We start from the raw sequence: 27,593 nt of genomic DNA, 5'->3' as shown, positions 1-27,593 counted from the left end.
GACTAAAAATAAAAATGTCATGAATATAAATAACAAATTCATACTTTAAAAAAATTTTTCCATCACAAAACCAATCCTTGCAATGAGAACTGTATATTCATTAAGACAGGATGAAGAACTATCACTTTTAATTTCTACTGTTTATTGTATGTTAACCTGATTTTACAGTAGTTCAAATTACTCAGAGAGGACAGAGTAGTCAGAGATTTTACTCAAGTGGGAATAGGGATACTTTACCAGAATATTACTCCAGTAAAAGTAAGGAGTACAGAACAGTAAACCTACTCCTAAAAGTAAGTTGTTTTTTTTCAAGTGTTTACTCAAGTAACTGTACCTGAGTTAATGCAAATATTTACTATACATCTCTGTTTTTGTGCAAGCAACATCAAATTAATCAAGCTCTACTTTAACATTATAGCTTAGTTTAAAGTAACTTATTAAATAATAACTTTGGTTATAGCATGTGGCTTAACTGAGAGTCCATGTTCTTTTTTGTAAGAATTGGTGATGCAGGCTAAATTTGTTTTTGACAGGCTTTAATTTATGAAATGTTAAGAGTGAAGGGGGAAGCACTTTGTACTTTCTTCATGTATGAGGGTACTAGAGCTAAAACAATCAGTTGGATAAATGGTGATTAAATGATTATTGAAATGATTATCAACTTATTTAGTAATTGATTAATCATTCACATGAATAAATAGACTGTAAAATATGCCCTTAGCTGAAAGGGCAGCTGACCTCAAAACAGTAATTATAACGTAAATGAAAAAATATATATTTTGTGTTCAAGATGAAAAAACATTTGTTTCTCAGTATGCTTTATCCAGGCTTCCTTAAGCGGTGTAGTTTTAGCTTCACCCGATTAAGATCTGCATGAAATCTCTTTTACAGCACCTTCTGCTAACTGGCTGCTCATTGATTAATCTGAAAACTTATCGTCAGATTTATCGATTACTGAAATAATCGTTAGTCGCAGCCCGAGATTTTACTTTCTTCCTATTGTTATTTCAAAAAAACCTGTTGATATCCATCCATCCATCCATCCATCCATCCATCCATCCATCCATCCATCCATCCATCCATCCATTTGTTTGAATATCCATTCACCCTTCCTTATCATCCTCTTTTTTTCATCTCTTCATTGATTGATCTATCTATCCTTCCATTTGATTATGCATCCATCGATTGGCCCAGATGTTAGTCCTTTCCTTTTTCTCCATCTTTCCATCCACTGATTTTGAAACTATCTGCAGGAGCTTCACATTGAGCTTTTATATTTATACTTCATCTACCGTGAATCTGGGATGGTTTGCAGTTGCAGTAAACGTGTGGAGGAACCATGGAATGAGCTTCCATCCAACTGAATCAATCTACAAAAACAAAATGCCATTTGCCTCTGTTTTTTTCTGCCTGTTGTTTTTTCTGAGTGGATAATGAGGTTAGCATTCCCTTGGTGATTGACAGTCTTCATCAGCACATCTAAAGTAATCATTTTAAACTCTAATAGTTGATGCTGTGTTAAAGGGGAATAACCCCATGTTGTTTCTGTGTGAAGATGGTGTTCACATTCATTTGATGCAATAGGGTAGATCCTCTTTCTGCAGGTTTGTGTTTCACAAAAAAATATTTCAAAATGTCAGTCATGCAACTAGAAGACAATTTCTCAGATTTATTTTACCGCTCATATTTTAAATAAGATGTGAATATTTTGTTTATTTTCAATTAGCTTTGGCTCCTTTTATCTTCTCATCTACATAATTACTAGTGTTGCGCCGATGCCATTTTTTGGCCCCGATACCCGATACCTGGCTGTGCAGTATTGGCCGATACCGATACCATAATAATGTAAAATAATTGCCATCATGGCTTTGTCAAGCTGCTGTTTACCTTTGTGAAGCAGGAAAAAAATCTAATACAAAGTGAATCCAGTAGAACTTTTTATTGCCTACCAGGAGTGGGTGACAATAGTTGAATAAACTTATGGCTCTCAAAATGGTTCGTGCAACACTAATAATTACCTTATGTCTGTCTTCTCTCTTCTAGGATCCAGGTTTGTTAAGCGGGAGAGCAACTCTGCACCATGCCAAAGCTGGAGCTGTTTTAGCTAGACAGGGAGATCAGGTATGTTATGATACATCTTTATGTCTAAAAGCACTGATTTCCAACCTCCTCTTTTCAGAAGTGTATATGCCGCAACTGGGACTTAAGCAAACAAACATGCCTTCTTGTTTCTGTTTGGTTCTCTGTAGGATGTGAGTCTGCACTTTGTCCTTTCTGGTTGCCTGCATGTCTACCAGCGAATGATCGACAAACAGGAGGCCGTCTGCTTGTTTGTTACCCACCCTGGAGAGATGGTTGGCCAGCTCGCTGTGCTCACGGGAGAACCCCTTATCTTTACCGTTAAGGCTGTCCGAGACTGTACTTACCTGAAGATCTCAAAGTCAGATTTCTATGAGTGAGTCTTTCTTCTTATCTGTGGCACAGATCACATGACAAAGCAAGGCCAGGCAAATTTATTTGTATAGCACAATTTAGTACAAAGACCATGCAAAGTGCTTTACATGATTAAAATATAGGAAAATAAAACGGAATGAAAGCAAGTAGGGGAAAAAATTACATTAAAAACAGTTGGATTAAAGAAAATAAAGTAGTTGAACTAATGATGTTTCAGTTGAACTGTTTAACTAGAACAGTCAAAGGCAATCCTAGACAAATGTGTTTTTAGTCTTGATTTAAAGGAACTCAGGCTTTCCGCACTTTTACAGTTTTCTGGAAGATTGTTCCAGATTAGTGGAGCATAGGAACTAAATGCTGCTTCTTCATGTTTAGTTCTGGTTCTAGGTATGCAGAGCAGGCTGGAGCCAGAAGACATGAGTGGTTTGGGTTGTAAAAAAGATGCTAGTTATGAACATTGCAAAGAGCTGAGCTTTCATGAATCAGCATATGTTCCTTTAAATTTTACTTATTTTTTGCATAAAATGAGATTTCTTTCATTGCTGTTCAATTTACTGTGTTTTGCAGTTCATTCAAACCCTGTTTCTACCCATTTCTGCCCCCTGCAGGATAATGAGGGAACAGCCCAGCGTAGTTCTGAGTGTGGCCCACACAGTGGCCATTCGAATGTCAGCTTTCGTCAGGCAGATGGACTTTGCAATTGACTGGATGGCTGTAGAAGCTGGCAGAGCCCTCTACAGGTACTTCTAGTTTTATCTTACATATACAAATTGAAAGATATTTTGCTAAATAAAGAAATATTTGCAAAAAAAAAAAATCAATGCATGGTTTGCCTACTTTCTCATTTCTCATTGTTTATTTCCACAATGTTGGCTGATGTTGGATCAGACCAGTATGTGCATTGCTATAAACTAGAATGTCCTATCAGAGTCATTTTACTTCAGTAAATTTTAAAAATGAAACATGCACATTAAAATGACCATGAATGGATGTATTCATGATGTGTACAACTTACAGGTTGTGAAAACAGATGTTTCTTTTTTTGGAAGAAATTAACATATTAGTCATCTTTAAAAAGCAATAAACAGTTATGGAAAAAGAATGGAAGGTTTCTGATACAGAAATCTTAACCTACACAGCCAAATGATGGATTGGCAACTTGAGGATTGTCAGCTGTCAGAGCACCAAAGTTTGTTGCATGCTTGTGCACCTCTTTTTTTAAACTTTTTCCTTCCATGCGATTTTCCATTATTATACTGGGATACAGCAGTTTGTAAATTACCAGCTGCATGGAAGGTTTCTGCTTGACAACTGTCAGTCTTAGAAGTCTCCTATAAGTAAGAAGGCCTCACTGAACTTAAAAGTTCATGTTTATAAATCATTTTCATTGCTTATATGTATGATCTTATGTCAGGTAAACTGATTTTGTAGTTTTGATTCGATGTGAGCTAATATCCAAAGTCTTAAAAGTTTATTCATACATCATCTTTTAATTATACAAATATCACAGAGTTCCTCTATAGAGTTAATAAAAGAAGGTAGAACATATTATGATTTATTGATATGCCAAAAATAAAGAACCTTGTAGTATTAATTTGGAAACTTTGAAAAACAGAAAAAACTAAACAAGATTGCTATGTTATAGTTCTTATTTTCGATGGTGACAACTATTTGATTTTTATAATCCTACTCATAGGCAGGATGACCAGTCCGACTGCACCTATATTATTCTGAATGGACGTCTACGTTCCGTCATCCGTAAGGCAAATGGCAAGAAAGAGCTGGTTGGGGAATATGGTAGAGGAGACCTCATTGGTGTGGTAAGAAACCCTCTGCTCTGTAAAATGTATCTATTTTAGCTTTCGTAAATGCTTTTCATGAATTACTCTATTTATTTATTCATTTTTTATTATTATTATTTATTTATTTTTTTTTTTTCATTCTTTCCTTTGTTGTCCTCTAGGTGGAGGCATTGACCAAGCAGCCCAGGGCCACAACAGTTCATGCTGTGAGAGACACAGAGCTGGTTAAACTGCCAGAGGGAACGCTCAACAACATTAAAAGGAGATATCCACAGGTAAATGACTATCATTAATTCACTGCTCATCATGATTTCTGCAAAGTTTGTAGTTTTGAAAAGTCTTTCTAGGCCTTGATAATAGCAGGTGGTTTCCATTATTTAATGCCTGTCCTGTTTAACAGATTACATAAAAAATGGATGTTAAAAATTTTAATTTAATTTTTTTTTTTTTTTATTTATGAAACCTTTCATTTTTGATCAGCAGCATCACAGTTGGAGTCTATGTCATTTTCATTGATTCCTTTGGTTTTTAAGTTACCAACTGAGAACCTATAAATAAATAAATACTAACCAGTGTCAGGAAAGCATGGGAAGCTCCGTAGCCAGGTCCCAGTATTTATATTCATATATAATAAGTTCACATATATTTAAGTATTTCCTAACTGAAGGACTCCTGTATTTACGCAAATGCACATCTCTATCTGCAGTTTAACTTCTTTAAATTATTGATGTTATCACATCTATGGGTCTATAAATACTTATCTATATGTATTTATTCATTTATCCTTTTTTGGCATTTTATGGCACTATTATGGTTGATTTTTGTTTCTGTGGTGTTGTTTTTCTTTCCTTCAGGTTGTGACGAGGTTGATCCACTTGCTCGGTCAGAAGATTCTGGGGAACCTGCAACAGGGCCGGGGTCCGTTCTCAGGTCAGAAGATGATAAATCCTTCCTTCATGTCTCTATTCTGTCTCTTGTATGTCATTCACACACCCTGCTCCCTGTTAATCAGGTTCAGCTCTGAGTTTGCCAAGTATGTCAACAAGTGCAGATGTTACAAACCCAGCTAGTAACCTCTCCACTGTGGCTGTGCTTCCTGTATGTGATGAAGTTCCAATAAACGCGTTCAACTTGGAGCTTAGCCATGCCCTCAGTGCCATTGGTACATATTTTTTTCATCTTGTAGAGACAGATTTCTATGATATTGTCTTTTATTCTATTTCTTATGGTTGTAAATTGTTTACCTTCCCTTCTTTTGGACTCTTGAAGGCCCCACTCTGCTTCTCACCAGCGATATAATCAGGGAGCGTCTGGGAGCTTCTGCTTTGGACAGGTCAGTCTGATGGAAAGGGAAGAATTTAGTTTTTACTTTAATTTAGGAGTTTAATTACCCATTTACTTTTTTCAACAAACACTTAGCCTGGTTTTCTTAAATTTATTTGAATTAATTTCATGTTTATAGAACCAATTCACAACACATCACCTCAGGACCCTTTATAGACACAATTCAACCTTTCATACAGACAGATTGGTTTACAGTTTTTTATCGGAGTTTCTTCCTTTAAGTAAGTGATTCTGGTTACTGGATTAAAATACTGTATTCTTAATTTTAGTATCCATGAGTATCGTCTGTCTGGCTGGCTGGCCCAGCAGGAGGACATCAATCGAATCGTTCTATACCAGACTGACAACAGCATGACGCCGTGGACTCAGCGCTGCATCCGGCAGGCTGACTGCATCCTTATAGTGGGTTTGGGGGACCAGGAACCCGCTCTGGGAGAAGTAGGTGTTTGCAGGCAGAGTTTGGAGTAAAGGTTTGTAAGAGCAATGACGTCACTTTGGCACTCCTCCCACTCTTTGTCCCTGAAGTTGGAACAGATGCTGGAAAACACAGCAGTCCGAGCTTTGAAGAAACTCATCCTCCTGCACAGAGAGGATGGACCGGGTCCGTCCAGAACTGTCGAGTGGCTAAACATGCGCAGCTGGTGCTCCGGTCATCTCCACCTAAAGTGTCCCCGCAGGGTTTTCTCCAGACGTGGCCCCACTAAACTTGTACGTTTCTATGCTCTTTAGGGCTTTTTTGTGTTGCGCTAAGAGCTAATTGTTTTATTTCAAGTTGTTTGTAAATAAAGCTGGAATGGAGGATCTTTGTTTTTTCTTTGCAGAGGGAGGTTTATGAGAAGGTGTTTGAGAAAACGGCGGATAGACACAGCGATTTCTCTCGGCTGGCCCGAGTTCTCACTGGAAACAGCATTGCGCTTGTGCTAGGAGGAGGCGGAGCAAGGTAAGCTCATCTGAGCCCAAAGAAACATTGTTGACTCTAATCTTTGGTTTTTCTTATCATGTACAACAATTTTAGATTTCCTTAGAATTCTTCAATTCTTAGTCGGCTTATAAACAACACCTTTTATCAAACAACCTGCAACTCATATTTTTTATTTCTTCGAGCAGAAATATTACCTCTGGTGTTTTTTATAGTGCAAACGGGTTCAGTCACTCTCAGGAATCATTTTGTTATAATCTACACTGTCATATAAATTGCCCCATTCCGAACCTTTGTGTCTGCTTTTTTCCCATACAGAGGCTGCTCACATGTGGGGGTGATTAAAGCTATGGAGGAAGCGGGGATTCCTATTGACATAGTGGGTGGCACATCGATCGGCTCATTCATCGGAGCTCTGTATGCAGAGGAGAGAAGTGCTGTTCGGACTAAACAAAGAGCTAGGGAGTGGTCCAAGGTTCAGGACATTTCCTTCTTTTTTTTTTTTTTGTCTCATACGTGTTGACATATTTGTATGCAAGATGGAAAATAAATCCCTGACTTTAATCTTTTCCATTCAAGGAATCAATAGTGAATATTTGTATTTTTTTTTGGCTTAACAGGCAATGAATTCAGTATTTAAAACAGTCCTGGACCTCACCTATCCCATCACCTCCATGTTCTCGGGTTCAGCTTTTAACACCAGTATCTATAAAGTCTTTCAGGACAAGCAAATTGAGGTGAGACAAAACCTTTTTGAACAGGCGCGATCATTTCTGAAAGATTCTATATTCAACAAATAGACAAATATTGTTAATTACTGCAGATGTTAATGTCTTTTATGTTCAGGATCTGTGGCTTCCATACTTCAACGTCACCACAGACATCACAGCTTCCGCCATGCGGGTCCATCAGGATGGTGAGTGACAGCTGAGCTGGGTCGAAGGCCATTTTTTTTTTTTCTTTATCAGCATTCAGTTTTGATCTTTTGCCATATATATTTCACAATGATTCAGCAGCAAATGTGCATTAAAGCAAATAAAGGTATGTGTTTGTCACTCCCAACATTTAACAGGACAATTGTGTGGAATTGGCGCTGACTAAAATGGGTTTCAATTACTTCAAAGAAGCAGTCTAACAGCGTGTTATGTAGTCAGTCAACCATCAAGAGCTGTTCTGGAACATTTATATACCTAATGTTGAATCTAAAACTATGATATTTCTGATAACCTGCAGCTCAATACAGAAAAATTCAACCCTTAGCAGATTGGACTTAATAAATGCAGAGATAAAGTTTACAAATTTTACCAAAGACCAAATAAATTGAGGAACTATGCAGATATTTCACAATACTCAGGAAATGGTTTCTTACCAAGTCTGATTATTGTCATGTTAAGTTCTCATTTCAAGCAGATGAATAATTGGTAATTGGTTGTAATACTGGTTAGCAGATTAGTCTATGCATTCATTGTTTTGGATTGCCATTGTTATAACTGCAGACAGGTGCAAACGTGCACCAAACCATGAAAAAAACACTCAAAACTCACACATAAATGGTGCAAATTTGAAAATGCTTAAAGCCATGCCTCTCAAAGAATACTTAGATACACTGAAACCTCTTGTAATCTAAGGCTCAGTTCACATAGGTTGGACCAAAGATTTAGTCTAAACCCTAATTTTCAGCATTTGTTGACAGCATTTAGGAGAACTGGATGTGATGGACCTGGTCTTTATTCTCTGCATCAAAAATACCTCAGGAATATATAACCCTTTACTACTGGCAGAAAAATCTGTTTAAACCTGGCAAAAATTGGCTTTTAGTGGCAGTGTGTATTGCTCACTAAACTGCCCAGACTAAAATCACTTTTAAACGGCTCAGCTCTGATTAGTGAACGGTAGGAACATTAGACCTGGGTCAACCTGCTAAATTATGTGACACCCTTGAGCGCAACATACGGACATCAACACACTGTGCCGGCCACATTTGATCTAGCAAGCCACAACAACTCTGTTTACATAAAAAAAAAATTGGAACAGATAAAAGAGCAAAACAATAAAACACATTCACTACAATCTTTAGTGAGAAAGAGGCTTATAGAAAGTCTAGTCTGAACAAAACAGGTCTAAAATTAGGAACGGACAGAAACCAAAGTCAAACACATAAACTTTATTGACATGCTCGCTGACAATTCTGTACAAATAAACCTCTAAATGTGTTAAAGTTGCTGCAGCCAGAGAGTTGGAAACATCTTTCAATGAATTTATATAAATGAGAACCCTGATTTGTGCCTGTCTCTGCTTTTATTAAATGTTTTGAGTAGATCTTAGCAAATTTTTAACCTTCTTCTATAAACCTCACAAATCCAGTGCTCTGATTTCCAGTCAATATAATACTTTATTTTCAGTCAATATAATACTTAACTATCCTTTACAATATGGTGCATCACATTGAGTTGTTGCTGATTCAGATGCCATTCCTGGAGTCTTAGTGCTGGATTTCCTGAGGTTAGAGTCTGTGGTCCTGCAGGAATGCTGCTGGTGTTTGCATCTTGGCATGTTTCTGGACTAACTGTTGGAGAACACCTTTTTCCTCTGTCATTACTGCCATTATGAGCTTTATATAGACTCTTTATCCCTCTTCTGATTCACTTTCTCCACTTTCCTCCTCCTCATAGAAGCTTCTTTCTTTTTATCGTTTGTCTGAATCACCTGTTTAATATTGTTGCAGAATAAATACACATAACACAGACAGCCTTTTAAAGCTTGTGCTCTAGTTATAATAACCTGTGTAGATGCTGATTCCATGGCACTACAATCCCCCTCCCCCCCTGCCATGTTCATGTCAACTTGTAGGATCCAGAACACATCACTCTTAAATCTTCATCATCTTTCCCCTAATAACATGCTACATTGTTTGTGTCTTTTATTTACTTCCATTCTAAACCTCTGGTAGTTTGATTTGGTGCTTTTTCAGCAAGCAGTTATGGAAGGAAAAAGTTACTAGATGCCTTTTCCATGGCTCAGATAGAAAGAGACTGGACTTTTTATACCATTCATGGTTTCATCGTACCGTCGAAACTACTGGGACTACTTTTAATGATTACATCTCAAGCAGATGAAAACTGGCGGTCTGCTCACTCACTCACTTACTTTTCCTTTTTCCATCACGGAACATTTCTCCTTGTTGCACCAGAGTTGTTCTCCCAGACTACCTGTTTTAGCCAGTCTCCTAACAACACTAATGCTGTTTTAAACTCATTCGAAGCTCCAAATAAAGAGAATCTCAGGTTCTAAACAAGTTTTTTTTTTATGGTTTTCATTAGTTAACCAATGAGTTTGACTGATATTAAGCTGATCAAGATTTTTTTATTGGTTTATTTTTTCCAATCTTTCTACCTATTTTTACGCCATTAAAAGAAATGTGGCTGTTTTAGTTTTACACCATCCTGGATGTTGATATTTTCTTCCAGTGTACCATATTTTCTGACAGACTTTTGAAATGATCTTGGTCAATAACTGTATTCTGGAAAAGACTTTTCACCTAGCACCAAGAACTTTAAATATTTAATCTAGAGAGTTTTGGCAGTTTGAGTCAGAGGTTCATGTTGCCAAATCTTTTACATGAAAGTCATCCATTTTGAGCTATTTTAGAGTCTGCATTTGGTTCATTCTTCCACCATTTTTTTAAGATGCTGCATTAAATATTAATATATTTTTAAAACAGGAATTTGGTCATAAGTTTGAATTTAGGTATGTTATTTCTATTAAAACAGGGCCATACAGCAGTTATATCCTTATGGCAGGTTTTAGATAAACTGCACTTATTTCAGGCTAAATATGTTCTAAATATGTTTCCAACCAGTTTTTAAGCCTGTATTATTCAACATAACTAAGTTGTGGGCATGTTACTAACATGCTGTATATTTTACTAAATGATTTAGGATTTGTAGTGTAAAGCATTTCTTTTTGGTTTAGAAATGAGAAATGAAAGGAAGGTTATGGCCAAGGATTAAGCTTATTATAACTGGAAGGGGTCTGCTGTCACTGTTTATTGTAAGGTATGTTTCACATCCACATGGACCTTGCTGGACATTCAAGATGCAAGGAATTCCTCTGTCTAGCACCTTGAAGAATAAGTTAAACTTGTCTTTGCCTTAAAGGACTAGCAACATCCCTTATACCATTCATTTGGCCTTAGTGGTAATAGATGTGTTTGGTGAAATCAGGCTTTCAGACTTCAAAACACTGTTATGCATGGCGGTGATAGCATCATTTGGTTTGGCTGTTTTGTAGGTTGTTGTGCTGGTGATGTCTATTATGAGTCTGCATAAATGCCTGACAGACTGTCTAAAGAAAACTGGGATGCCCCAGGACTTTAGCACAGTATTGGAAGTAGATTTGCTGAAAGCACTTCCTTTTCTTTCTTCTCCCTGTTGCTTCTGTCATTTTCTGTCTCGGTGTCACGGGCATTTCTCCCTCTCCACCTTTTACCTCCTTTTCTCTTCCTTTCTCTGTCCTCATTTTTTTTCTCCATGCGTGACGTGCGGTCGGGCTCATATTTTATGTGATCCTCCTTGTTCATCTCCATTTCCCGACAGGTTGCGTCTGGCGCTATGTTAGAGCCAGCGCCTCCTACACCCCCTATTTACCTCCCCTGTGCGACCCCAAGGATGGCCACTTGCTTGTGGATGGTTGCTATGTTAACAATGTCCCAGGTCAGATTTCAAACACCCTATCACTAAAACCTCCTGTTTTGGTCCCCGAATCGACAGTCAACCACTTGGCTACCCTCCTCTTTACTCTTTCCCACTTCTCATTTGTCACTAACCCGTCCTTGACAAGGTGGACATTGGGAGCCCATGGTTTGGAAGGAAATGCACAATCCCACATTTATGACATAGATTGTCTATTATCCTTTTAAATACATCCTGTTGTAGTTTTAATTGGCTTTGTTATAAACTGACAGAACTCTATTTGAAGGAATATGATCCAGCCGTGCAACATTTCTGAGATCAGAGATGTTGCCCCTGCATGTTTAATCATCTAAAGCACGACCATCAGGTGTTTTCTTTTTTTTTGTTTCTGCTAAATCTTTTCTTTTTCCTGAAAATTTAAAGACATGTACCGCATAAAAATACTGACCTATGCTCTCTTTTAAAATGTTTATTTTCATACAATAACTAGGGATTCTATTAGATGGGTTGGTTGAATCTGGTTAAACAGCTTGGGACTTTGTCGACATTTAAACATTAGGTATTGATTTTATGATGGGGGTAGATTTAAAGATATAGATTTCCAGCAAACAAATCAAACCTCTTACAGTTGTTTTGGGGTTTTTTTTTTTTAGCATTTTTTAACACTTTGCAGCCACAAACCAAAAAATACCTTTTATCTGGATTTTACGTGATGGGCCAACAGAAAGTATGCATGGTTTTAAAAATCATTATGAAATCTATAAAAGCAAGGACTGCATTTTTTTTTTTAGTTTTACTCTGATATCTTGGATGAACCCACCAGATGGGTTAGAGATTTGACTGTGGACTTCTTTAAGGCAGGAATAGGTAATAAAACAACAACCAAAGCTTAATTGTTCACTGAGCACCATTCATTCCATCATCTTGGAATCAGTATACTGTGACACAGTCGGCAACTTACAGAGACATGACCGTCCTTCTGCATCGACTGACCGATCAGACAAGGAGGTTTAGCCCAAGAAGCAGCCAGAACGGCCTTAGAGATCTCTGACTCAGATATGTTAAAGCACAGCTTTTATTCCCACACTTCACAAATATGGCTCCGAGCCGTTCAGGACCATGGCTAATACATGGACTAGAATCACTGCTTGGATTGACAGATGTTAACCTTCTGTAGCAAATACAAGGTCTTTTTTTATGAGGTGATATTTAGTATTAATTTTACATTAGAGTCTTGATTAGCTCCATTCTTGCTCCCATGTACTCAGAACGTATTTCAGCTCCACAAAGAGCTTTACTGTCTAGAAGCAAAATGACAGTAACCCTCCATCCAGCCTAAAATGCAGTAGTTCAGGTCAAACCATGTCTATTTGCTGGAAAGAATACATTTTTATCTGCAGCTTTAATTCCACTAAAAAGGTATTACTAGAAAAAAATTATTTTTTTTTCTAATAGAAGACGCATTATCTAGGGATGCACGATATTGGGATTTTGGCCATATCCGATATGCCGATATTTTAAAACTCATGTAGCCGATAACCGATACCGATGTTAAAGCTGGACAAATAATAATACACTCAAATATATTTTCATATGCTGATATCAAATTGATTTTTAAAAATGAGGTATTGAGCTATTTTACTTTCAAAATCTCGTGAAATTTCATCGTTCTGTTACAAACTCTCGTGATATTTGGCAAATTCTTGTGAGATTTTGTTAGTAAAATAGATCGATACCGCGTCAATATATCAACATAAAAAAATATGGAAAATTTCGTGGATTTTCGGGGGATTTCGTAGCATAACGATGACATATAGCAATATTTCATTAGTAAAAGAGATTGATATGGTGTTTTTAAATGGCAATATATCAGCGTATGAAGATATTGTGATATTTTAATGTATCAATATTTTTTCCCTCGTCTTTACAAGTTTTTAAGTCTGTAAAAAAGAAGTTTTTGAGGAAGAAGTAATAGTATTTTTTTATTATTTTTTTGACTTTAGAAACTCAGAAGCTGATCAAATATCGGATTAAATATCGGTGGGGTGGCCGATGTCCGATATTCAGTTTTAAGGCCGATACAGGCCGATACCGATAGGGGGCCGATTATATCGTGCATCCCTAGCATTATCCATACACACTTTTCCTTCTACTTAACAGCCCTGCTTTACCTGGTATCACTATATATCCCCTAAAAATACTTTGAATTTGAAGGTTTTAACATGAAAAGAGGACAAAAACAAATGCCGTTTAAGATATGAATCCCAAGAGTCCTGAAATATCATACCTGCATCGTACGTCTTGTGCTGTTAGGGGTCGGAGGATCTAAAAGTTTCTCTCCTGAGGACTGAACTTATCCTGACCTTCAGTGAGTTCATCTCTGTCCTGTTTTATTTTATTCATATCTACCTACAGGAACATATTCAGCCTCTCCTGCTCAGCTCCTCTTTTCTTCCCTGGCTTTGCTTCCTTTTATCTGCATGCCAGTTCTTGTTGATTAGTTGCAAAAATGAGAATGTGTGTTCTGGATCCTGCTGTTGCACAATTTAATTCCCTTACATGAACCAAACAAACCCGGACACTCGTGCAGATGGCTGCCTCTCATGTTTTAATAGATAATCCCACCTCAGCGATGAGTTTACTACATGCACAGCGGCACCCCTGGCTTTTCTCTGTGGTGCTCCTTATCCTTCCAATCCATGCAGCTTCTAGCCTGCTCTTCCCCCCTGCTGGCACCGAGCTTTACTGCAGGACTGAGTAGGCTAGTTGCTTGTCTGCCATGTTCACAGCGAAAGACCTTGAAATATTGTCTCATCCACATATGCTACAGCTACGTATGTCTCTAGAAAGATTACAATAAACAGAGCACAGAAAGGAGGCTGATGCAGCTGCTCCAAAATTTAAATTATCAAGATGAATGAATTCACACAGAAGTAATGTAGCATTGTTGATCAGACACGATTTGGAGGTCTGAGCAAGCCTTAGCGCTCTCTGGTTGTTGCCATATCCTTTATTGCCTTTTGCACAAGTCTCCCAGGGCTTCTGTGTCAGGTGATGAGGTTTGCAACAGAGTCTAAAGTTGAGCAGCACTGCAGTCCCAGCCCATGCAGGGATCAGCCTCCGTCCTCTGGCTGAGCCCCCTCCGGTGTTTGGATTGTGGTCTGTGTCAACACACTAATCAATTAAAGTTTAGCAAACATTATTGAGCTGTTATCCCACCCCCTCCCTCCTCCCCTCCCTGGTGTGCCAGGCTCTCTGTGGCGCTATGTACGGGCGAGCATGACCCTCTCAGGGTACCTGCCGCCTCTCTGCGACCCCAAAGACGGCAACTTGCTAATGGACGGTGGCTACATCAACAACCTGCCAGGCAAGTACAGGTGGAGTCGGCCCCAGATGGCACCCCAGCCCCCTCCCTCAACCTCAACCCTCCATACCTCCGATTGTCTCACCAGCTCCTGTTTCTTAGCGGATGGGGGAGGGGGAGTCATGGGTGGGGATGTTGTTTCAAGGGGGAGTTGTATTAATCAAATTACTAATGTGTGTTTGTAGAGGTAAGTAAGGGGACGGGGTTTTAAGGGTAGTCCAGTGGTGATGCTGAGTTTTCCTAATCTAAACCAGTGACTGTAATTAATGTATTTTATACTTACTCAAATTGGATTCATTTTAATTCATTTAAATATCATAGAAAGTAGTTTTATTTTACTTGTCGACTTCAGAAAATGAATCTGGTATATTACCAAGACTCATTATAGTTTCAATCCTTTTTTTATTTTTTCTAAAAGTTGACTGACTTAGAGCTTATAAAACCCAAAAATGGTTTAATTAGAAGGTAATGTTGATAAATGAAAGACTGCGTAAATGTCTTTTAGCTGAGTTTAAGCATTCAGTCGGGGCTATGAATTCATTTAGGACTTCCTCACCGTGGCGTAACATCCGTATGGTGATAAGGAGGCTCTCATAGCTTTAATAGCCCGTCTATATTGTTTGGACTGGTTTAACTCAGGCCCATATTTTGGTGAATAAAACAGTGTTACTGTGGCCATTAAACCAGATAATAATAGCTTTGACTGGCCATAAAAGCCACGTCCTGCCGGAAAATAAAATGAGCATCTCTTTAACGGCATCAAGTCCAGGTTTGCATCACAGCCAGGATGCCTGTTGCCTGTGTAACATTAACTACCACACTTCCTTCTTTCACTCAACTTTGATTTTTATATCACCACATAAAGCAGCTGGTTAAACTCCCCAAACTTTAGCAATACTATGTTATACCTTTTAGCTCAGTAAGCTTCCTCTGGTATGTTTAAACCAGGGTTAAAAATGTTTTCAGTAGCTTTATTTTACGTTATGATTTTACAAGAAGCTAGATATTAGGGGTTTCAAAAGCTGTAGGTTATCATATTCCTCTAAAAAGAAACAATCATCTAAAATATACCAGTCTTTTTACAATGTTAAAATAACATTAATTTATATTCATTATATGGATAAACCTTTTTTTAAAGATTTTTTTTAAGCTAATTCTGCTAGGACTATAAATAATTTTGGATTTACATATAAGCTGTTAAATTAAATGGCAGTAACGTGCTTTCTAAATCAGTCAATGCCTAATTTATTATTCAACAAACAGATGATTGAAAGTTTGTTGAATAAAACTGGTTAAAAGATGGGAAAAGTCAGCACTTTATTGAACTTCCAGCTGTGTTTTTTCTGAGGTTGAGAGGATTTACTCGTCAAACAGCCTGGTGTAGAGGAAGAAGGAATTGAAAGGATTCGGATGTAATTGAAAACCAAAACTACTCAAAATTTGCTTTTATGTCACTCAGCACACCAGTCTGTTCTGATGGTAAAATTCAGTTTTTCTTTGTTTTTGTTTTTTCAAATTTCATTCATGAAATGTGTTTTTTTAATATATATATATATATATATATATATATATATATATATATATATATATTTTAGATTTATATTAATTGGCAACAGAACTGAATTGGCCTTTTAAAAATTTATAGTGGGAGACATTTTGAAGTTTATGCTTGTGCTTGAAGATATAAGCACAATAGCTTCATGACCTAAAATAAGAATAGTGACCCCAGTGCAATTCGCCCAGCCTCATATCTGTGTCTTCTTTTTTTGACTTGAAATTTAAAGTCATCTACTGTCTTTGTTAAAACAAAAAAAAAAAAAAACACTTTGTGTGTTTTCTTGATGAGAGAAGAAATTTTGATTTATTCATTCATTTTGTAGATCGTGTATTTGATTACTTAAAAGCGTTTAAGTAATTAAGCATTTACCCTGCCTTTTAATTCCAGTATAATCCATTACACATAGTATTGCTGCTTTAAAATTTATATACATAAAAAGTACTGACTAAAGCTTCCCTGGAGGAAGATCTCAAAAGAATTGCTTATATTTGGAATCGTGTTAAAACACTGATCTTCAGCTTTGCTATAAAAGAAGCAATTCTAACCCAGTAATCCTGTTATTGACAGAAGCCTCAGAATCAGGATCCTTTGTTATGATTTCCACCTCCTTTAAAGAGGAATTAGAGCTCTTTTATTATTGTTTTCTCCTTTTTTTTTTTGCATAGGGGTTTTATTGTTTGGGTTTTTTTGATGGTCTTCCTGTTTCCTTCTTTAAATGGACTCAACACCACAAAAACTTTTATTGCCAAATAAGACGGAGAGAAAAGCAACGATTCAGACCACATGCTTACTATTCCATTTCCCTTATCCCCACACCAGATTTTTTCCTAATGAATTTGACCATAAATGGAGTAGTGCAGTCTAAACTGGAGTTTTTGTGGTGTAGTCCATCCTGACCCTTCTCCACCCAAAATCTGTTCAAGGAAAGTCATTGAACATGGTTTTTGTTTCCCTCCGTTGTGTGCTTCTGGTTTCTCTGTCTTGCTTTATTTGAACATCTGTATGACTGTGTTTATGGCCGCTGGGTCAAACGTCCAACAGCGGACATTGCAAGGAACATAGGCACCAGGACGGTCATTGCCATCGATGTGGGTAGCCAGGATGAGACGGACCTCTGTAACTATGGCGACAGCCTGTCTGGCTGGTGGCTGCTGTGGAAGAGAATCAATCCCTGGGCAGAAAAAGTGAAGGTAAACTGATGAATTCAACTTGAATAACAGGAAAAAGCTTCTGAGGGTTTTTGGTTTATTTTTTTATTGTTTAGATACAGCAGTTTTATTTTAAGATGGATTGATTTGATGAAAATGTTTACTTAGACAAACTTTATCGTCATTTTGTTCACATGGTGTATACAAAATGAAATTTTGTTTAGTACAGCTCTCAAGACATTTACATTTCTTAAATTGCTTAAGTGATAAAATGCAAACATAAGACTGATTTGATTTACAGTTTTACAACATTCAGATTTTTTTTTAATTTTTTTTTATATAAAACGGCTGCAGTCCCTACACTGCTGTTGGTCTAAATGAATTGTTCCCACAGGTTCCAGACATGGCAGAGATCCAGTCACGCTTGGCGTATGTGTCGTGTGTGCGGCAGTTAGAGGTAGTAAAGAAAAGTGCCTACTGCGAGTACATCAGACCACCTATTGACCGCTTTAAGACCATGGACTTTGGCAAGTTTGATGAGATCTACGTAAGTGGAGTTTCTTCCTATAGCCTGTTTTTAACATATTGCACCACACCAATATTTGTGCCATCAGGAGCTGCAGCTGGATCTCAATAATAATAATTGATGTGGGAATTTTAATTCTGAAAGAGAACCTTATCTATATAATAGTGTATTTATATTATGTGTTTTAAATGCCTTTATGCGTTACCTAATGAAAATAAATAATAAAATAAACAGTTTCTCAGAGAATAATCTCATATAAGGCCAATGAAGAAAATCGTTCTTGTGCTGAAATGTTCTGCTCTGGGCGATAAGTTACATTAGGTCACTAATGAGGAATTGTCCGCTTTTTTCAACCATCTTAAGAGTTTAGTGGAAACGGCAAAAATAGAATTTGCTCCAGTGGATGGAAAGTTGTGTGATTCACGCATTCTTTTTGAAAATGTACCCAAAATTGTCATCACATTTGGATGTTAACGCAGCCACTTGGGGAGGTTTACAAGGACACGGGTCAACTAAAAATCATACGAGCACAATGATATAACCGCCTGTTTTATATGTTGGGCATGTATGTAAAAAAAAAAAAAAAAAAGATATCCCCTTAAAACGTACCAATTAATTTTAAAACACCTCATCTTTAGATATCCTCGCTACATCCTGCCTCAGTATATGGTTAAAATCTAAAAAACTGATGATAGCTGATTTATTATTTATTAATTTTTTTGTATTAATGACTTGCAGGACATTGGCTATCAGCATGGCAAATTGGTTTTCACTGGCTGGGCTCGAGGCGACATCATTGAGAACATGCTGAGGGATCACCGCTCTGCTGACTACAATGACAGCAAGAGAACAGATGTAAGCTGAGCTCATTCATACACTTGGATCATAAATGTTGGTTTGATTTAGAACATACATTTCACCACAAAGGAGTTTTTATGGACACTAATGAAGATGACTCTGTGTCTTAAGTCCTGCACGTGTCCAGGAGCTGACTTCACGGATCTAGCAGAGATCGTGTCCAGGATAGAGCCTGTGCAAAGCTACGTAGCTGCAGAAGGTGAAGGCGGCTTCCTAGTTTGGAATTTAGAACAAGAATCTATCCTTTCTGACTTAAATGGAATGTTTCTGGGACATATGTTGCTTCATTCATTTTATTGATTATTTAGACTGTTAGGTTAATTGGCTTTTTTAAATTCTCCAGAGGTGTGAGTGTGTGAATAGTTGTTTGTCCTGTTTCTCTGTGTTGCCCTGCGATGGACTGGCGACCTGTCCGCCTCTCACCCATTCACTGCTAGAGATAGGCACAAGCACCCCTCCTGACCCCAGCTGTAATAAAGCGTGACAGAAGATGGATGGATGGATGGATGGATGGATGGATGGATGGATGGATGGATGGATGTGGGGGTTAGTTACAGTATCTTAGATAATGTGTGCTTTAAATCCCTGTGTTCAGCAGAAGAGTCTGACTGTCTGACGGAGTACGAGGAAGATGGGATGGATACAGTGAGAGAAGAAGAGGGGGAAGAGGAGGAGGATGAGGATCCTGAGGACCACTCCCCGGGGGAGTGGGGACAAAATGGAGTCTTCCAGACTGTGAGTCCTGATTAAAATCAAACTTACAACCAGATTATACATATAAGCCAAATTCATCAACAAAGACTTTAGAAATATTAAAACTGCTTGATAACTTCCTCTGTACCTCCCTAAAATTTAAACAAGCTCGTTTGAGCTCATCCACAGAGACTCCCTTTATATAACTGAACATGAGTAAATATCGAAGCTATATAACAATAATCAGTAGCTCTCATTTTGTTGAGAATTTGTTTAACTGGAGAACTAGTAAATGACATGTCAAACAAATGCATATTTTCTTCACAGATGTGACACTACTGGAACCCTGTAGGCATGTTTTAATTACCCTGAACCTTTATTTCCCTCTGTAAGCAGAGGAAAGCTCAAAGACCATGACTGGATGCTACATAAGGTCATAGAAGGGACAGAAAAATTTAGAATTAAAACCAAACATGCCTCTGATATATCTGCTTTTACAAATGGCTCCAAAATTATATCCCTAGATTTTCTGCAACAAATCATCCAGCTGGGTTTCTTTCTCATGCATTTGGTAAAACTAACGTGTCTCTTAGGATATTTGCACAGAGAAATGCACCGTTGTGCCATTTAACATTAGGACTTAACCGTTATAAATGAGAATGGAGCTGTTGTTGTTTTGTAACAAATGTTTCCAAACCCCACAGTTTTGCTTTTATTAGATTTGCTTTCTTTGTCTCTATAGATGGCCAGTAGCAGATTTCTGTATATTTAAGTTAAAAATAAAATATGTGATCAGTACAGGAGTCTGTATAGGATTATTAAATTATAATACCCTCTACAGAGACCAAAGGTTCAGGGGAGTAATTAAGGCGTGGCCTTCAGGGCCGTTCTATGGGATGAATTCCTAGTTAAAACCCACTCTGATTCCTGGGAAAGGTTCTTGGGTTGGAAACGCTCTTTGGGTTGGATTGCATTTTGAATAATTGTTTTCCGCTCTTCAGGATGAGGAGAAATCGGTGAGGCAACGCAGGAAACTTGCCAGCGACTCCAACGCTTCTGAAATCTCTGACTGCTGACAGAGGGCCCTGGAGGAGCAAAGGACCAAGTGGCCAAAAACTGGCAGGACCTTAAAAGTGGCTGCTGCCCCCAGCACCTGAAATCTCTAAAACATCAGAACATCTTTATTTATTTTTTTTGGACCACTTTTTAAGAACCAAGTTTGTGTTTAATTGAGTCGTCTTTGCTTTAACCACTTTGGTCCTAAACATAAGGAGGCTTCCTCAAACACTTCCCTTGGATTTCTGCACTTTGAGGTACTAAGCTAACCAGAAGATGAACCACTATTCCACTCACTAAATTTAACCATTACACTTTAGATCAATGATGATTTCTACTTTCTACAAACTTGATTTGGCAAAGCTTCTCTCCATTGATAGTTTATCTTATTCTATGACCCTAATTTTTTTGGTTTGAATTTGTGTCTTTCATTTTGGTCGTGGTAATTTCTTATTTCCGATCGGCGGAGCTTCAATTAGCTTCTTACCAAGACAACACAGAGACGATGTGCTGCTAGGTCTAAAGGTGTGGTGATCAAGAAAATGTTAATGTGGAGTTTAGGCTGAATTAATTGATAAGTTTAGAACCATGTTGATAGTAGTCCACAGATGATAACTAGAGAGAGAAAAAAAAATAGATTTTTGAGCAAACCAATGCAATTTTTACTAAATTTACAACTTTAGTTCAGTAGAACTAAATGAGCTAGAAGTGCTTTATATAGAGTAGATCAGTTATGAGGAAGAAACCTGAACTGTAAAGAGGAATGAATGATTTGATTGGGTGAGTGAGTGAATGACCATATTTGGGTTTCAGACCTTAGAGATCATCTCAGAATCAATTAACGTGTTTGTTCGTTTTTAACCGCCGTTCACGTATGCTCGGTGAACTCAAGGCAAACAAGCCTGTTTGTGTTTGCACAGCGTCAGCACTCAGGGTTCCTGCGTATGACTTGATGTTTTTGTTTTGTTTTTTGGAGGGGTGGTGAATAACTGGGTTTGTGTTCAGCTAGGTTCTCCAGTTGTTCAAATAAAATAAAAATCCCCTTAACTATGTAAATAAGAAATTACGCAGAAATCCAGAGTATCTTTAGCAAAACCTGTTTCAGAAAATAAGATTATAGCAAGATTTCAGAATGTCAGTATTCACATATGTACATGAGATGGATTTTTTTTTGAAAGTTGATGCTTTAGTACATAATAGGGAAACTAAACCAAAAATAATAAGGGGTTCTTTTAACATCTGTTCTGTTGGTACCAGCAGGTTCTCATCTTTGTTTAGTTTTTTTTTTTTATTAATTTATTTTTTAAGTTATGTGGCTACTACTGGGTTTGTAAATGAATGAATGGCTGTTTTATTTTAAATAACATGGCTTAAGCTTTGTGCACTGAAATGTATGTATGAGGTATTTTTTCCTAGGAAAATGATTACAAAGAGGTTTTAATTTATGAGGCATATTGGGAAATAAACATAACATTTAACCTGAACTGTCTGACTTTATTTATTTCTGAATCGCTTGTTTAAATGGTGGTTTGTGAAAATGCATTCTGGATGTTGCCTCTGTCACCCTGAATAAAGAGATTAGGTCAGAGGATCTAGATTGGCGCATATGGACACAGTTCCTAAGGCCGATGTTTGTTTTTGTCACCTGTGCAGGAAAGGTTTTATTTACAGACTAAACTAAAGTGAAATTAATGGCGTGAACACCTGTTTCACTGTAGTACGACTGAGATTCTAAATCCCAGGTTGCTTTAATTCTTTCAACTTATTAGAAATATTTTGCGCCCAGTTCAGGGATCTGCAGCCTTTCATATCCGAAGAGCCATTTTGGCTCAAATCTGGCTAAATAAACATTGTTTGGAGACTCACATGTGATATAAGAAATGATGATAGATAAATAAAAAAAAAAACATTTTCAAGCTACGGTAATTAAAAGAAAAATGGCCCTAAAAACTCAACAAAAACCTAAGTCAAATTTTCTTTCAATCATTTTTTTGTTCTTTTTTTTATTGAATGTGAGTTGAATTGACCAGGTAAGAGACATTTTGCAAATGAAAAAAGACAATTTGCATTTAAACTAAAACACAGCTGTAGTCTCAAATTAAGTACATAATATCTAATTATCTTATTTTAAGGGTAAAAAAATATTCATCCCATTGGCAGATAATCTTATTGATCTACTAGAATTAAGGGTAAATATATGTTTCATATATCTTTTTATGTTATTTTGTTTAATTGAAGACATTGTTGTGAGTTTCTGTGATGTTTCTACCGTCCCACTGGAAGAAAAAAAACAGCTTTGCCATGATTGGGAATGCCTTTGAAACTTCTGCTTGGATCAAAAACATATTGATTGCACAGGTTAAAAAAAAAGTTTATGGTTTTCCATAAACAATAGACCATTTTCACCTGCCGTAGAAACACTTCCTAATCCCTAAATTCCGGTTCAGGTGCTGCAATGTCATCCTTGAATAATCTTTGGGCACATTTTAAGCACACAACAAATGCAATAAAAAGAAAACAAACTAGTCTTTATATTTTTGGAGTCAATTTATGATGCCTCTACCTTCTAAAAAGAGTCGCAGTGCCTTGCAAAACTTTTCACTCCCCATAAATATTATTCCATCAGCAGACATTAAAGGAGCAAATGCACCCTGCAACTTTTGGATGTGCCCATGCCCAAAGCACACCACATTTAAAAGGCTAAATGTCCTTATCATTCAAACTGTATTTTTTCAGATATATTTCTTTTGCTGAATTTATCTTGAAACATCAGGAAATGAGGGCCACCAGCCAGTCTGCTAATACAATTCTTTCCTAGTTTTTCTACAGCTCACTAGGGCTTTGTCCTTTCCCCAGTATCTTGGATCTTCATCTGTCATCCCATCATTTCTGAGTTTCAATCTTTCTGCTTAACACATCATTCCTATGATAAATGGTGCTGGAGCCGCCATATTTCTCTAGTGGGAGTGTTTTGTTTTTTTTTCTTTTCCCAGATGGATGTAAAGTTCAAATTTTACCTCATTGGATCAGAAAGCAGTGTCCAAATGTTTTCTGTTTCGTAAATGTTTGAGTTTAATTACTGCCTGGCGCATCAGTTTTGATAGACTGGGAGGTAAATTATTATAAAACAGAAGATAAATCAGTAAGGGTATTATTTACCAAATAATCACTGTTTTAAACTTTTTTATTTTCCCCCCACATCTGCTGTGATACTTTGGTAATCCTGTTATTGTTGTTCTCAAATATTCAACAAACCTCTGAGATCTCCACCGAAACCGAACATAAAAAGCTATAAATATTCATACGGATGGACTCTACTCACTATTTAGAGGTCATTTAACTACTGTTGGTCGCACTGCATTTTATTCAGGGATATTATTGACTTTTTTTTAATGTAATACTTCAGCTTTCTATTTAAGGAAAGGCTCCTCATCTGAAGAAAGTGTTTATCTTATAAAACACAGCATAGAAAGAAAAAGAAAACTACCCCTGAGCTGAACATGTGAACAGGATCTCAGACTCTTTCTGCTGTCTTATTCTGTCGTAAAGATTATCTACCTCATCTGTTTGTCTGTCTGCCTTTTCGCTTTTATCTTGGTCACAGATTTAGCAAGTGCTTCTGCATCATCTCAGTGTCAGGATGATATACTAAGTAGGCAGCATTGTTTTTATTCCATCCACCAAAACGTCCCCAATCATATTTTGAATCAAAATTTCCCCTTAATTTTGTGAAGAATAACACATACAGAACCAAATTTCTGCATTTCTGATGAATCTGGCAGATTACCTGTTGGTATTTGGTAAGGTGTCTACCCTGTTATTTTATTGTTTCGCTCTTGGCAGCTGTTTGGACAGCAAAGTCATTCAGGCAGCTGCCTGTAATCAGCGTACATCCACCTATCTCTAAATGAGTACGCCAGCCCCACTAAGCATTTTGGTGAAGCAGTTGCTTAAACTCAGCTTTTTTCATTGCATTATAGATCGTTGTATCATTGGATTTGTTTATATAGCTATTCCATTACTTTAATTCCTATTTAGTCATGTATTATTTTTTTTTTAAACTATTGTACCACTAAAGTGTACTTTTCTCTCTAGTTTTTCCTAATTATGTACAACGCTCTGAATTATCTTGTTGCTGAAATGTGCTGCATAAATAAACATGCCCTGTCTTTGCAATTTCTGGCATCTATTTTTGAACAATAATCAACAAGCATCAGCCTCTCGAATGCCATAGCCTCACTTCTTTGTTAGTGCAAAGCACATTTTTGCTATATTAAAAAATTTAATGTCTTCATTTGTTAGTTCCCCATCTTTATAAGTGGTACTGTTACTGCATTTTTAAAAAAAATGGACATTCCCTTCTTTTCTGTTTTTTTTTTTTTTTTTTTTTTCTCACTTTTGTTAAATCACACTTAAATGATTTAACGAGTTTAATTCAATAACAGTTTTTTAAAGTATGGTTTTACTTCGTAATGAGGTAAAAACTATCCAAACCAACATGACTAAATGTGAAAATGTCCAGCATAGTTAAACCAAAAATGCAACCAGTATTTATTTTACAGTAGCTGAGTTGTATTTTAAATTTTAAATTTAGCTCACCCATATCTGGTTAGTTCTTTCTCTAAAGCAATTCAAAAAACAAGATTTATTCTCTAGGTTCATGAAATAAAAAAGACAGGGATAAAAATCTAATCTGACTGAGACTTCCAAATAATCCTTAACCCCATCTCATGATTGCCAAAATGTTGTAACGATCCTTGAAGATAGTTTATTTACTGAAGATACAAAAGAAGAGATTTTTGGGAAGTGTTATGTTAAAATCTGGATAAAACCAGTGCAGCCTTTCAGGGAAAACATATTTGACCTAATGTCATACATGGCAGTGAGGTGGTGTGGAGCTCTTTTACTGATTGCTGAACGATACCTACTGGATGAAAATCCTTAGTTTCATCAAATGAATATATCTAACTATTCATTTGTGTTTTTGAGCTCAAGTTCCTTCAGTTTAAGCAGGAGGACAGTGACATAAAAGTACACCAGAAATGTGTACCAGGTTCTATGGCGCGATCATTAGCACTTTGAATCTGGTAATCTTAGTTCAACTCTCAGTAAAACCTACAAACTGCTTTTAAATGTTTGTAACTGCTTAGTGCTCCATTTAAAAACTAATGTTTGTATTCAAACAAATACAGCACTTAAAAACCTCTTCCAAGAAATTGATAAACTTTCTCCCACATGAGAATGGTCCCCTAAACTTCCTTACACCAGATATTCTGGCTTTGAAGGAAAAAGGAGCGGCCTAGTCAAAGTCTGGATTTGTAATCGGATTGAGATGCTTTATCCTGACTTTAATCGGACCAATCATCATCAAAACCCCCCAAATGGAGCCGTCTTACCTTTGCTCTTTTTGTAAACAACTTGTCTTAAATACCTTTTCAACAGCAACATGTTTTATGTCTTTAGGACCATATTCGTCCGTCTTCACTGAGATTAGCTGCCTCCCTTTGACTTTGACTATTTTTCAAAAACAGTATGGACAACCATCAGGTTGGACATAAAAAACACACAACATGGACAGGTGATGTTCATAAAACACTTTATCATATCACAAAGAGAGAGATTCCTACTTTCAGGTCTAAAAAAAGGTTCATTGTCTACTTATCCGCTGTTGTATTTTAGAACATAATTCAAATCTGGGTTTTAATGGACAATATGTTATAACAAGCATGTTACGCTATATAAATATTTCTTTAATTATTTTAAAAATAAAAAATTCTGCACAAACAGGTGAAGTGGAAAAAAATATATAAGGTAACTTATGCTACCTTTGTTTTAACACTGCAGTTAAGTGCCAATTAGTTAAATTCATCACCAAACTATTCAATAAAAAAGAATCAAAGAATAAATCAACAGTGAGTGATTAATTAGATTGCATATTGGTTTGTCATTTAAGAATACCAACAATCTCCAAGCATTTGACTAAATCTAGTTATTTGAAGAAAAATAAATTACAAAACGTAAACTTTCAGCACCTATAGCTATAGTTAAGTGATCATCTTGTCTAATCCTTATCCTTTCTTTCCTCCCCTTTTTGTAATGAAGCAAAAATGGAGTCTATGATGCCACATACCTTTTTTAAGGGAAAATAATATTTTCCCTTATATTTTCCCATATATTATATGGACTGATCTCCAGGAATGTATCAAAAATAATTTTTAAATTTTGTGACACTAGAGAATTCACTTCTGAATTATTTTTCTCTCTGCTATTTCAAATAAAAATTAAATAAAGCATTAAATTATCTTAAATTATCTGAAAAAAATAAAACAATTAATAAAAGTTGAGTTGAATAAAAAAGTGAATAAAAAATAAGTATAAAATAATTAAATATTAATTTATGCCTCAGTGCTAAGTTGTAAGATCAGGAAAAGTTTTATTCTTGACTAAAAAATAAAAAAAAAGGGGGGAAAAATAAAAGTATGTCCATGTTTGTCTCACTTGATGCAGGCCTGTTCACTTCAACAGCTTTTAGGATGCAGCAGCAGCCTAGGATGGTGATAATTATCTTTCTTCTTTTTTCTTCTTTCTATCTTATTTCTATCTTTTTTCTTTCTTTTTTTTTTTTTTTTTTAGAAAGACTGAACCTACTATCAGCAGGAATAATGTGCAAACTCCTATGATCAGCAGATGGCAGCAGCGTTGCTCTGTTTTTTTTTTAGCAGACCATATCTGACTTCAAGGTAAATGTTTTGCTCAGTTTTTTGAACCACGGCCGGAAAACCACATCTCCATTGTTATACATTCAGTGTATTATTATCTTTACCTGGCTAAACCACAAGTTTATTTCAAAAACCTTATTTTTTTCTTTTTACTCAAGACTGTCAGCTTGTTTTTAAAGAATAAAAATGATTAAGTTTATTGCTGCCATTGTTTCTTGGACTATAGGCTTGCTTGGAAATACTCACTTGCCTCCTTTTCTGATTCTAATAAAGAATTCCCCAATACTTCTCCTCATTCATTTCTCTCTCTGTTCTACGAGCTCTACTAGAACCAGTTCCTTTGAACATGCCAGCGGCATGTTGTTACCTACAGCAAACATAAAGTGCAGGCGGTACAATTCCTCCTCTCTAAGTTTATTGATGTGCGAAACCTACCTACCTTCCTTCCTTCCTTCCTTCCT

The 27,593-nt window shown here is 36.6% G+C and overlaps 1 protein-coding gene across 11 annotated transcripts in view; it reads left to right on the top strand.

Annotated features, from left to right (window-relative positions):
• LOC107083430 (neuropathy target esterase-like) overlaps nt 1-21,886 on the top strand; it is a 43,410-nt gene extending 21,524 nt beyond the window's left edge. Inside the window, exons 16-37 of one of the 11 annotated variants that reach the window (XM_015372635.1) lie at nt 2,044-2,121; nt 2,250-2,455; nt 3,063-3,194; nt 4,151-4,274; nt 4,418-4,531; nt 5,111-5,186; nt 5,269-5,418; nt 5,526-5,589; nt 5,870-6,038; nt 6,126-6,308; nt 6,422-6,540; nt 6,838-6,994; nt 7,140-7,256; nt 7,366-7,435; nt 11,115-11,231; nt 14,461-14,577; nt 17,174-17,322; nt 17,675-17,827; nt 18,545-18,661; nt 18,776-18,863; nt 19,263-19,399; nt 20,359-21,886. In XM_015372635.1, coding sequence (XP_015228121.1) covers nt 2,044-2,121; nt 2,250-2,455; nt 3,063-3,194; nt 4,151-4,274; nt 4,418-4,531; nt 5,111-5,186; nt 5,269-5,418; nt 5,526-5,589; nt 5,870-6,038; nt 6,126-6,308; nt 6,422-6,540; nt 6,838-6,994; nt 7,140-7,256; nt 7,366-7,435; nt 11,115-11,231; nt 14,461-14,577; nt 17,174-17,322; nt 17,675-17,827; nt 18,545-18,661; nt 18,776-18,863; nt 19,263-19,399; nt 20,359-20,433 — 2,712 coding nt within the window. In that variant the 3' untranslated portion in view covers nt 20,434-21,886. Of the gene's footprint in view, nt 1-2,043; nt 2,122-2,249; nt 2,456-3,062; nt 3,195-4,150; nt 4,275-4,417; nt 4,532-5,110; nt 5,187-5,268; nt 5,419-5,525; nt 5,590-5,869; nt 6,039-6,125; nt 6,309-6,421; nt 6,541-6,837; nt 6,995-7,139; nt 7,257-7,342; nt 7,436-11,114; nt 11,809-14,460; nt 14,640-17,173; nt 17,323-17,674; nt 17,828-18,544; nt 18,662-18,775; nt 18,864-19,259; nt 19,400-20,358 lie in introns of those variants that run through there. The other 10 variants (XM_015372634.1, XM_015372639.1, XM_015372636.1 and 7 more) reach the window with 10 other exon arrangements.
• Nucleotides 21,887-27,593: the final 5,707 nt, after the last annotated feature.

Source organism: Cyprinodon variegatus, unplaced genomic scaffold (assembly GCF_000732505.1).
Source record: "Cyprinodon variegatus isolate N-32 unplaced genomic scaffold, C_variegatus-1.0 Scaffold74, whole genome shotgun sequence".
Taxonomy (NCBI): Eukaryota; Metazoa; Chordata; class Actinopteri; order Cyprinodontiformes; family Cyprinodontidae; genus Cyprinodon; species Cyprinodon variegatus.
The sequence above is the reverse complement of the archived record's forward strand: the minus strand, read 5'-3'. Positions and strand labels throughout refer to the sequence as shown.